The 12,030-nt window shown below is 36.9% G+C and overlaps 2 protein-coding genes across 4 annotated transcripts; both read right to left on the bottom strand.

Moving 5' to 3' along the window:
* Positions 1 to 332: 332 nt before the first annotated feature.
* Positions 333 to 4,179, bottom strand: LOC109075586 (chromobox protein homolog 8-like). Its single transcript, XM_042729869.1, has 5 exons — positions 4,003 to 4,179; positions 3,802 to 3,845; positions 3,356 to 3,421; positions 3,183 to 3,249; positions 333 to 3,029 (listed from the first exon to the last, which is right to left on the bottom strand). The coding sequence occupies exons 1-5, from the start codon at positions 4,138 to 4,140 to the stop codon at positions 2,253 to 2,255; spliced, it is 1,092 nt and encodes a 363-aa protein (XP_042585803.1). The 5' UTR covers positions 4,141 to 4,179; the 3' UTR covers positions 333 to 2,252.
* A 2,867-nt stretch (positions 4,180 to 7,046) lies between these two features.
* On the bottom strand, positions 7,047 to 11,770 carry LOC109075587 (E3 SUMO-protein ligase CBX4-like). Of its 3 annotated transcripts, none has more exons than XM_042729847.1 (5): positions 11,470 to 11,770; positions 11,332 to 11,375; positions 10,927 to 10,992; positions 9,606 to 9,672; positions 7,047 to 9,257 (listed from the first exon to the last, which is right to left on the bottom strand). In XM_042729847.1, the coding sequence occupies exons 1-5, from the start codon at positions 11,536 to 11,538 to the stop codon at positions 7,986 to 7,988; spliced, it is 1,518 nt and encodes a 505-aa protein (XP_042585781.1). In that variant the 5' UTR covers positions 11,539 to 11,770; the 3' UTR covers positions 7,047 to 7,985. The 3 variants fall into 3 exon arrangements, with proteins under 3 accessions (XP_042585781.1, XP_042585786.1, XP_042585792.1); XM_042729852.1 differs by lacking the exon at positions 10,927 to 10,992 and adding an exon at positions 10,813 to 10,926; XM_042729858.1 differs by having other exon boundaries at positions 10,813 to 10,992; positions 11,470 to 11,495.
* Positions 11,771 to 12,030: the final 260 nt, after the last annotated feature.

Raw genomic sequence — 12,030 nt, 5'->3', positions numbered from 1 at the left:
CAGCATCAGACGAGTACGCGCTCTGTGGTTTCGCACCTAAACGGTTGCAGAGTGAAAAAATAATGTTTAATGTTTTAACTTTAATGTTACACTTTCGAAATTATGATTGACGGAACATATGTAAACTTTTTAAATAGCGAAATATAATTCTGATAATATGGGTGTCAAATATTTATCGTGTCGGACAGTCACTGCATAAGATGACAAAAAAATCAAACAGTGTGACCAAAAAAAAGATAAGATATTGTAAGATTTAAAAGACATTCATTGCGATTAAATAAATAGCGTTTTTTCTTAAAAAAAAAAAATAAATCATTCAAAAACCCAAAACATTAGAATTAATTTCACATTTATTTGTATCATTAATGTCTCAGATGTTTATTTTGCATTTGAATTATAAAACACAAAAAAGAGATTATCCAAAATTAAACCAATGAAAATATAGGCTACAGTACAAACACGGGGACCTTTGACACATTGAGCAGTCTGTGACTGTTAGTTATAGGACCTATGTGTTTTTGACCATTTAATTTAAACGCAAAAAATAAGTAGGCTATATCAGTGATAGACGGAATTAAAGGATTATTGAGAGGAATACGGATCTGCTGAATCAAGTTCATGGCGACATCTTGTGGCTTTTGGTGGACTGGACTTCCTCAACAAGCGCTCACTATAATAGGCCAAATACAAAATACAAAATATTACATTCAATTTGAAATCACACCCTAACCAAATCAATTTTAGCGTTTGTATTTTTGCAATTATTGAAAAATATTGATATAATAATAGTGCAGTTTGTTGACAGACATTAAACACCAGTCAGAAATCATTTCTTTCATTACAGATTTTTAAAAATAGAAATATAGCCTACAGAAATTACAAATTATTGTTTGCTATACGACACTTGTACGGTGGGGTATTATTCTTAATATTAAAATTTATAAAATATAATAATAAATGTAATAATAAAAGTATGTAATTTTATGTGCATAACAAATTATATATTAGAAATAGGTTTGAAACGGAGTGAATGTCTGAGCTACTACGAATGATTGGATTTGACAAGTCACCAGCTTCCCTCCGTTGACAACTTTTATTTTATTATTATTATTATTATTATTTTTTTTTTTTTACATTTTTTAATTGTACTAAAACAGCGTAAAAGGCTCTCAGTTGAACTAAATATGCCGACATGCTGTTTAATACATTATATTCGGTTTACCATTTATTTTAATCTTTGTTTACAGGCACTCGGTCTGTAATGAAAACCCCGATTTAAAGGGCTTTCGGATATTTTTTTTTTATTTTTATTAAATGATAAAAAAAAAATAAGTCCAGATAGAAACGATGTACAAGAATGAAAATGATTCATTTTTAATTATTATGCGTGAGCAACATGTTTTGAATCAATTCTACAGACAGAGATAAATTACACTTTTATTTTCGATTTGATACACATTGTCCTCTCTGCAAAAATACTGAACTCTTATTTACTCTACACCGTGAATTAAACATCGTTTAATTTTATTAAAATGTTTAATTTCATCACTTAAACAGGCTTCGAGCTCACTGAAGTATTCCGCGAGTTTAGAAATGACTTGCACCAATCAATTTCTTTCGTTTTTGAATGGTAAAAGAATCGTAAAGCAGCTTTATATTGAAATGTTAACCTCCACATCAATTATATGTTCAACAGAAAAACGAAAAATAACGAAATACGATTCTAAACCCTAAATGATTGTGCCTTAAATATTTAGGCCTAAAACGGGTTTAATTATATATGCAGCATATTTCCCTTCAGTCTTTTTAAAGGGTGTGCTTTAATAGAGACTACTGTTTGGACCTTCAAATATATACAAAATCTAACCAGAAAAATACCGTAAGTTCATAAAAGAGGGACTAACGACATGTCCCTTAAAAAGGTGCATTAAGTTGAAACGTTTATATGTGTTAACAGCATCTATACCTACATTCATAATAAAGCTGAAGAAGGCAATCAAAAGAAGGAACCAACTGGTACACGTTACATAAAATCTGGGAAATAGAAAAATAAACTTCATTTTCATAGAAAATGCGAATGGAAATGTAGGCTAAACATAAACTATATAATTTTTTTTTTGTTGTTTTGTATTATGTGCATGATAGCAAGACTTTACATTTATAAACTAGAAATGATATAGAAATGTAGGTTGTTTCTAATTTGATTACAATATTTCATACACGCACACATACATACAGAAACTAAAATCACATCATCTGTTTTCTTTGAAGAAACCTTTCTCCGTTGAACTCTCTTTTATGGTTACAGTCAAAGAGTTACTTGTTACGTCAGTAACAATAATTTTCTCCATATTCTTCAAACAAGGCAACCAGGACTGATCGGTTTCGTCTACAAAACTCAGAGACAACTGCTCTCTGGTTTGATCGGTGGATCGAAATAGATTGCTTTTGGGAGGATGTTTCATTTTGGATTGCTTTATGGCACCACTTGGTCTGTCCTTCCGTCGATGTCCCAGAACACCAAGCCCAGCTTTTAAGATGGTGCCACCATGTGTGAATTTTACATCACTGGACCTGCTTCCCATTTGCTTTTGAACATGGCTGGGTTCTGCTTGAAACTTCTTGGTTAACTGGATGACATCACAGCTCGAGGTCTCTCCTGCTCTCTCAGTTTTGGAAGGTCGATAAGATAACGGTTCATCTGCCTTTCTCTTAACACCTTCAGTGGATGAACCTCCTGGACGCAACTTTGGCTTTGGTCCTCGCTTTTTTGGTGAGCTGGCAAAATCCAGCGGGCGTTGTACCAGCATCCCATGCATCAGTGAGTCTCTCTCAGGGTCTGGTGGACGCACACGAACACTTTCTCCTCGGTTGATGGTGCTCGGTGGAAAAATCGTTGGCACGACTGTCCGCAGTCCCTCACGTGCTCTGGGTGTCACAACCGGTTCGGCTACCGGGAAGGACACATGTAAATCACGAGACATTTCCTGTCTGAACTCAAAGTTTTTGCCTTTTGCTTTAGCTTTTGCCTATAAAAAAAGATCATTTTAAAAATTTAAGCACTGCAACATGATAAAGTGCAAGAGAAGAAGTAAAAATCATTGCACTAAAAAGAAAGCCAAAAAAAGCATGCAAGTTAACTAAAAAAAATTATAGTTTTAAGAAATATATAATTCTTTCACCTTCATTAAAAAAGTTTCTGGTTTAGGTCCTCTCTTTTTTGGCCCATACATCTCCCTCTCACGCTCTCTGCAATAAAAAATAAAGAAAATAAGGCTGAGAAAAGCCGTTTTAAAACGGCAAAAAATATTTACTCTGTCTACTGCGATTACAGAAGCAACGAAGAAACGTTTACCTTTCTTCAAAAGCAGCGAAAAGACGATCGTCCAGAATATTCTCCTCTGGTTCCCAGGTGCTGTATCTGCACCAATAATTGCATGTTCAATTATTCGCAAACAATAACGTCCAAAATCATTTTTACACAGTTTCCTTTTTACACATTTATTACTAACACGTGCATTTTATATGTGCATGTATAATATTTATTGATAGATATATAAACGGATACATATTCTGTTTATTCGTGTGTTTCCCCCCAGTATAAACCGCATTAATCAGCTCATAATGCTTTTTGAACGTTGCATCTTGACAGTCTCCCATCACTGGCCTTGTCAGCTAACGTTCACCGGAGCCCCGTTACACAGTCCCCGCTTCAGCCGCGCTAACACTCAGCGAGCTCGGGGAGCACGAGACCGCTCCTTCCGTGGCAACAGCTGCCGTTAACGTGTCATTACCACTCACTTTTGAGACCAGCCTTTCCATTTGACCAGATACTCCATCCGTCCCTGCGGGGAAAAGCACAGGGAGACTTAAATTAGCACGCTAACGCTGCTAGGCTAACCTATCGCGTATAACATGTCACTCGAGCGGGCATTAACAAATAACCAGGCGCCTCTGTAACAGTGCCGAAGCCCCGACGAACAGGCTGGGATGAGCACTTACTCTCCTTATGCGCCGTTTAATGATGGATTCGGCGGCGAAGACCCGCTCCCCGACGGCTGAGAGCTCCATATTTACTTCTACCTCGCAGCTATATTTTTTTCCCTCAGCCCTCTGCCTGAATAATCCTCGATAGCCCATAATAGTCTTTCCGCTGAGACGTCATCACGTTCTAAACTGTTGCCATGGCACCGCAGGACGGCTGTACTGTGTGAGTGGCGCTGGAGTCGAGGAGGAGGAGTCAAACGCAGCCGCACGAGAGGACGCGCGGGCACGTAGAAGTGTCATTTATGAGGGCTGTTTGGGAAACAAATATGTAGTGTTTGTTTCATAAACTAGTGTAGAATAACTGCAGTCAGGGCTTTTTGATAAGTCCCGTATTAGTCGCATATTTACGGAAATTTAACGGCACTTTCCCGTGCGTCCACACATACGGCATTCTTTATAGAAGGTGTTGCGCGAGTAGGCTAGCCCTATATATTGTGATAAATAGCGTTTTATAAATATATTTATTTATTTGTACTTAATAGGACTGAAATCCAGACGTCCAAGCGCATTATTTATTTTAAACGCGGTGGAAACCTGCAATCTGTGCCTCCATATTCCCCTCCACACATGCCATCCCAAATTACAGAAAAAAACCTTTAAATTCAATACAGATAACGAAATAAAATAAATCAATTTTATAAATGATAAATCCAGAGTTATATCGATAGCCTATCGTATCGATATTTTACTCGTCCGGTCCGAATTTCCCTAGGCTATATTTAGGCAAGAAAAATCTAGTTGGGTTAGCCTAAGTGTCCATATATTCGGGTTAGCCTACTGGAAGGTAACTTTGCAATATTGTGCAAATCATAAACCAAAAGGCTCTTAGCATTCTTGAACGATTTTAAGATTTTAAAGATGAAGATGAAAAGATTTCAAAATCAGTATATCCGAAATTAGATATATGATATTAGATAGAATAAGAAATTCTGATAAAAAATGAGAATTAGCCTATTTTAAAACAAAAACCCGCTTCGGACAAAAAAAAAAACACATTTCTTTCTTGTGTAGCCTAGTTTATTATTTTTTTAATGAAGTCAGTCGTTTGACTGTCAAGTCATATTAAAAAAAAAAAAGGAATCTGTCAATAGCCTATGTTTTTTTCTGTTTAAAAATGTATTTGAAAGTATATTTTACCGTCATGTGGAATTTTAATATTAAATTGTCCTCAGCTTTGAACTGGAAATGATCCGCGATCTGCATACAGCAACTAATCTTTTATTTGATTTATTTGGTTTGAAAGATTAATTCGATTTTTGTCCGATTCATTCGATGCAACGGATAATAACGAAATTATCTCATTTTATTTACCGCCATGTTTTGTTATTTGTTTCGATTCGATGAATTTAAATTAATCGAAAAACATCCTCGTTACTTATTATTATTATTATTATTATTAGCCTATTATTTTTATTATTATTAGAATTCCTAATTCTCAAGCTCGTATTTATCGAGAAAAATATTAGCTATAATGACAAGAGAAGACATCTCTGAAATTCAGGCAAAAAGAGCGAAAATGTGTCCACTGAAATTGAATCGTACAGGCTAGGCAAAATTAATAGCCTTTTCTTTTAGTGTCTGTGCTAATTCAAATAATCCATCGTTATTCTAAACAGTCATAATATTCAGATTCATCAATAAAACAGTCGAACCGGTGGCAATGTTTCTATGTAAATATTAGCCTTTGTCCCGAAGTGTTTTTTTTAATCCAGTTGGCATACAGTATTTTTTTTTTTAAATTGTATCTTCTGATAAATTAAATTCAAGTAAAAAATAAAAAATAAAATAAAATAAAATAAAATAAATAAAAATAAACAGAGAGCGAGCGAAGTTAGGAGGAATATGATTGTCATTTCTTTATTCATTTAATTTAACTATTTCGAATAGTTACTTTGAGCAGATTTTATTTTTTACATTTCATGTTTATATATGGAAACAGGTCACAAATAACCTACTAATATATAATAGAATATAATATAATAATATAGTAAATCAGAACGTTTATGAACCTCCTATCTCGTTTATCCAAACGCATTATTATATCTTAAATATTATTTAATTCACACTTTGGGGGCAGAATAATAATTCCAACATCTACATCTCACAATGGGACAGCTCACCTTTCCTGCTAATATTATATTTAAATAATAAGAAAATGTGTTATTTTTAAAGATCTTCTTGACAGATGGATTTAGCTGACTTACCCAGAAAGATGACGTACTACATGTATTTTACTGTACATGTAGATCACTTAGCTTTAACACAACTACTCTGTGTATAGTAAAAAAAATAACTTTCCATTCATTGTTTATACATAGGAGCCTAACCAGGGGTGCGTTTCCCAAAACCATAGTTGCTAACTAAGTAAGCTTTGTAACTTTGTTGGTTGCAATGCAATTTCCCATTGCCAACCAGCTAAGTTGCTAACAGGTTAGCAACTATGGTTTTGGGAAATGCACCCCAGGGCAGCAGGATGATGTTGTTGTGATGATGGGGTTGTTTTCTGGTCAATATAAGACAGATATGGCGCTTATGAACATGGTACTGCATCTAGGAGGCAGCACTGCTAAACTGGGAAACACTTTAGAATGAGGCTCCATTAGTTAATGTTAGTTAACTACTTTAGTTAACATGAACTAAGCAAGAACAATCATTCTACAGAATTCATTAATCTTAGTAAATGTTAATTTCAACATTTACTAATGCATTATTCAAATCAAAAGTTGTGCTGGTTAACATTAGTTAATGCAATGTGAATTGGCATGAACTAACAATGAATGACTGTATTTCCATTAACTAACATTAACAAAGATTAATAAATACAGTAATAAATGTATTGTTTATTGTATGTTCATGTTATTTTAAAAAGTGTTACCCTAAATTGCTCTAATTTATAAGAGCCTCTAATATGAAAGCAAACATTTAAACTGGCCAAATATATTTTCTCTGGATGCAGTTAATCAGACAAAATGGGGGAAAAAAATATGAATGACACATTATAAAACAAATCATTCATGTTTATTTCTGACAGAGTTTAATATTGATTTAAGAAGCATTGAAAAAACGGATAATTCAAAGTTTACATGCCATTATGCATATAAATGGTCTTAACCTTAATGGCATAATTGTGTAATTTGTACATTACATACTGTACATTACATTGCATTGATTGTAAATTGATTCCAATACATACAAAATCAATAGCATCAATCTTACATGTGCTTTCTGGCCATATGTAACAGTTTGCATGTTCTGATGATCTCTGACCACAGTCATACTTCTGTTACAGATTATTATTACATATTATTCTGCAAGGTTAAACAGCCTTTTGAGTTTTTAAACTGAATTTATTAACAAAAGAGATCCAGGAGAGGATAAAGTGCAACTTAAACTTCTTACAGAGAGGGAACACCAAACAATCCAGTTGTTTATCTTGTATTACACAGGAAGACCTCACAGGCCAGCAACATCCAGTCAAGTAAAATATATCAGCAAAACAATCTGAAAAAATACTTTTTAAAGGTACATTCATATACAATGTCCACATCAATCTTCAATTCCATCAGTGTGCTTTCTCCAATAGGCCGCTATATTTCCTCAGGTAGCATTAAAAATCAAAAGCAGGTGTAAACTATATTACACACTATACACTTATGGGATTATAAATTTAAATTCCACAGCAGCAAAACGCCAACCATCTCAGTTTTATGCATTAGAAATCATACAGCAGACATCTAAACAAACAAACCCTATATATACATATATACCTATATATATACAACTATATACCTATATATACCTATATATAACTACATATATAGGTTTTGTTTGCTTATGTCTCCACATGTTATCAGGAATGGCTATGATTAGTGCATCTGACATGAATCAACTTTGAGCTGGTTCAAATGAACAAATTACAGTCCATCGTATTGTAGTCATTATCCTTGAACGTATTCCTTAAAGGTCACGGTTAAGCAGTTCGTAGTGATATCAGTGATGATAACGTTACCCACAAATGCTTTAAAATGGCTGTTTGTTTTCTCCACTTGCGCCGAGCTTCCTGAAACCTTGTCCGCTGTGGGAAACTGTTTTAGAGTTTTGGTTGGACCACAGCTCAAGTCAATAGGCTCTTCAGGAATGGTGTCGCTAAAGTCATAACTGTAGGCTCTGTTGGCAAGGCAGCCTCTGTAATGCAGGTCTATAGGTTCTCTCTGAGGGGATGAAAGCATGGTGTTCGGTGCACTGATGCTCCTGGAGCTGATGAACTGCTTACAGTTTCTCACGTCCTCGCTGGGCTCTGAAAGGTTCCTCTTGCGGTGATTGAGTTTGGTGTCCATGTGGGATGGAGGAGCCTTCTCTGCTTCCATGGGAGAGGAGTTTGGTTGGTCGCATATATACATCACTGCTTGTTCAGTCTCTGTAGGCATAGCTTTTGGAAGTTCAGCCTTTCTGATTGAGTTTTCGTGAACGCATTCACTAGAAGAAGAAAATGTGTTGGTGTTCTCAACAGCGCCATTCTCACGGCCTTCTGAAGCTTCACCATCAGAAAGACTGTCCGTATTATTCAGTGTAGATTCCTCATTGTGCTGCGTTTCCACTTCAGAAACATCCTTGTTTTTTACTTTAGATGAATGCACACCTTTGTCCATGTATTTGCTCATTACAATCACAATTCGTCCGTTTTTGTTTTTGTTCTTGATTATTTTCATCTTGCTGCTGATGCCGTTAGGAAGTGCAAACTCTTTGGCGCTCGTCTTGAGTGCCCGCTCCGCTTTGTTAGCATTATCCGGCAGGCTCTTGAGCTCAATGGACAGATCTTTTATTTTACTCAGGCAGCCGGTGTCTTTGTTCCGAATCCACTTCTGTTGCAAGGCTGGAGGGAGGTTCCAGACTTTGCTGGAAGGGTCTTGAACCTTGACCTCTTTGGCTCCTGTGAGTGGCGTGTCGTACATCTTGGGGTCCGGCTGGTAGTGATGATGTTTCTTGCTGTTCAGCTGGTAGAAGTGCTTCTTTTTCCTGCTCACATGTTGTTCGAGGGAGATCTCCCTGCAGCTGGGCTGGTACTGGTGGTGTTTTTTGCTGTTCAGCTGGTAGTGCTGTGGCCGAGAGCAGTGGAGCTGGAGGGGCTCCACTTTGGGCTGGTTCTCCTCATCCAATGATGTGTCCTGAAGACCACCCAGGATGCTGGATCTACGAGCAAACGCAGGAAGCTGGAACAAAGAGAGAGAGTATGTATTGACTTCTCAAAAGTCAAGGTTCATCATTTGTTGATTATCATTTGTTGATTATTTTATGGCACATTGATGGGCTTTAGTATAGGTCTTAATATGTTTTTAGCTTAGAGATGCAATTCTTATGAATTTTTTATAGGTAAAACATTGAAATCAACTACAGCAGTCATACCAGTTGTCATCATCAAGTACATTAAGATGCATGCAGACAGTAAGGAGCCATTGGCATACAATTATTGATTCATAATGAAATTGAAGTTTCACAAGATTACCCTAGGCTGATGCACTGAATTGAAGATAAAAACTGCATTTGGAATAACAAAATACCTGGACAAGGGGGTGTTTGGGTTTAGGCCCTCTTTTGCGATATCCCACCATTTGCTCCTGCCTTTCTCTGAAAACGATACATCAAATATATACATAAATTCACTGTTTTCAACACAACACACTGGATATTCTCATTACGGTTGAGTTTGAGAACAACTAAAGCTGCAGTGTTAAAATGCTTAATGGACCATTCATTAACCCATTCATGTGTAATAGAACCTCATTTACTCTTAAAATGAAAGGTTCCTTATTAGCATCTACAGTTCCATTAAGAACTTTTAACATCCATGGAAGCTTTCCACTTTACAAAATGTTTTTTAGTTCATTAAAATGTCCATCACACCAAGAAAATGGTTATTTAAGAATTTTCAAGGAAATGTTCTTTGGGGAACCCTGAATGGTTCTTCTGTGGCACTGCTGTAAAAACCTTTTGGAACTTTTAATTTTAAGAGTGTACTTATCAACATTAGTGCAACATTCAAAACACAGTCGAGTCGATCCCTTTGATTACAAGCAGGTTACAAACACAAGACAAGAGCACAATGGGTAACATGACACTCTCAATCTTCTAGTGCAGCTAAACCAGTGAGTGCAACTCAAGAAACATCTTGCGAAAACTGCTATCTGAACTTAACAATTCTCTTCCTTGAGTTTCTGGAATGCTTTGATACTCATTATACTTTTATCTTCAGAACAGAACAGTGCACACAGAGAGGGGTGTGGGAACATCACAAGACCACTGACACAGCAGATTAGATCACAGACATGAGAGAGAACACTGCTACTGATGTATTTTTCATATATGAAAGTATGAAATGATCTGATCCGATTTCTAAAATTTAGTTATTTTCAATGCTACACAAGTGGTTCTCAAAATTTTTGACCTTAGTCAATATTAAGTTTTCTTCTGAAATGAGGAGTGCGAGTATATTAAAATTAATATTTGCAATTAATTTTGTGATTACAGTTTATAAATATATATAAAGTCACCTTCCAGACCCTTTGAAAGTTTAACGGCCCCCAGAGGGTTATGGCCCCCTGGTCTGAGAACCACTTCCCTAGAACTGACAGGAAGAAAATTAAATCTTTATTTCGTCAATATACAATGGCACATTCATTTAGTGTGACTAGCACTGGTAATAACAATGGGGTGTTTCCAAAACGGGATAAAAGGCAAGCATCAAGAGAGTCTTTGTAGCAGGCAGACCTGACCCGTGGGGCTACCATTGATCTTCAGCTACGCCGTGCAGGGTCTTGGCCCCGCCTCCCGTGACCATATTTGGTCATTACCACAAGTTCAGTTCTTCGTCCACCATCTCACCTGTTTTGGAAAGCCACAAGAAGGCGTGGGTCAAGAATGTTTTCCTCGGGTTCCCATGTGTTATATCTGTATTATTGACGAGAGAATATGAAAATGTAGAAAACCATATGGTAAATTCACAGCGGGTTGCGCTAAAATATGAATTTTTTACAGATTACCGCGCGAACAAAACACATTTGTAGCCTATATTGATAATGCAAGCAAATAAATATGTGAGCTTATTTTATTACAAAAAGTCAAATGTCATTACGATGATATTCACTCGCGTAAAATTTGTGATGGAATCCGTAAAAAACAGCCTAGCGCGCAACCGATGTAGGATTCCAGACGTTCAAGAACAACATTGCTCAGCATTTACTGTTAATGTGCCTAAAAATAACACATATAAACCAATTAAACACTTACTTGGCTGACCATCCTCGCCACTTCACCAGATACTCGATTCTGCCCTGAAAAACGACGAAAACGCGTTGGGTACAGGAACAACAAATACATCCCCCGGACCATTAACGGCACGTTCGTTCTAGTTTGCGGCAGTTTTACCTTCCGTATGCGCTTCTTTTCGATGCCCTCCACCGCGAACACATGCTCCCCGACGGCAGGTAGATCCATTCCGTCTCCGCCGCCCGTTTCAAGCGAACGAGCAAAATAAGATCTGCGCTGCAACGCTTTGCCGTCTCGCGTTGTGCCACCGCTGTGGCCCAAGACTAATTTGTCCCTCACCCCTCCTCTCTCCCTCTCTCCCTCGTATTTGTCTCCACGTTAAGCGGCGGCCACTGGAAAAGCTCACTGGTGCTGCTACTACAGAAAATAGTTCATGCAATAATAAGCCAAGGCAGGCGCGTGACGTCAGCGCGCGAGGAGGGGAGGTTGAGAGCTGTGCCAAATGCAGAATATAAAGCTGTAGTGTGTGTGTGTGTGTGTGTGTGTGTGTGTGTGTGTGTGTGAGCATGTACAGGTTGTTCTACACTGGTGGGGACTTAAACCTAAATACACACCAACTCATGGGGACTCGCGTCACCGTGTGTGTGTGTATGTGAGGGTTCCATGGGTACAAAAGCTTATACAGCAAACAGAATTATTTTTTTTGAGATTGTAAAAATG

The sequence above is a fragment of the Cyprinus carpio genome, chromosome A3 (assembly GCF_018340385.1).
Source record: "Cyprinus carpio isolate SPL01 chromosome A3, ASM1834038v1, whole genome shotgun sequence".
Taxonomy (NCBI): Eukaryota; Metazoa; Chordata; class Actinopteri; order Cypriniformes; family Cyprinidae; genus Cyprinus; species Cyprinus carpio.
The sequence above is the reverse complement of the archived record's forward strand: the minus strand, read 5'-3'. Positions and strand labels throughout refer to the sequence as shown.

What these genes read in the sequence shown, in the direction of transcription:
- LOC109075586 (XM_042729869.1), bottom strand. Translation starts at nt 4,140, where the DNA reads ATGGGCTATCGAGGATTATTCAGGCAGAGGGCTGAGGGAAAAAAATAT. An exon ending in TTCGCTGCTTTTGAAGAAAG is followed by an intron (nt 3,250 to 3,355) that starts GTAAACGTTTCT and finishes TTTTTATTGCAG; the next exon opens with AGAGCGTGAGAGGGAGATGT. An exon ending in CAGAAACTTTTTTAATGAAG is followed by an intron (nt 3,030 to 3,182) that starts GTGAAAGAATTA and finishes CTTTTTTTATAG; the next exon opens with GCAAAAGCTAAAGCAAAAGG.
- LOC109075587 (XM_042729847.1), bottom strand. Translation starts at nt 11,538, where the DNA reads ATGGATCTACCTGCCGTCGGGGAGCATGTGTTCGCGGTGGAGGGCATC. An exon ending in TGGCGAGGATGGTCAGCCAA is followed by an intron (nt 10,993 to 11,331) that starts GTAAGTGTTTAA and finishes TCAATAATACAG; the next exon opens with ATATAACACATGGGAACCCG. An exon ending in CCAAACACCCCCTTGTCCAG is followed by an intron (nt 9,258 to 9,605) that starts GTATTTTGTTAT and finishes TCTTTGTTCCAG; the next exon opens with CTTCCTGCGTTTGCTCGTAG.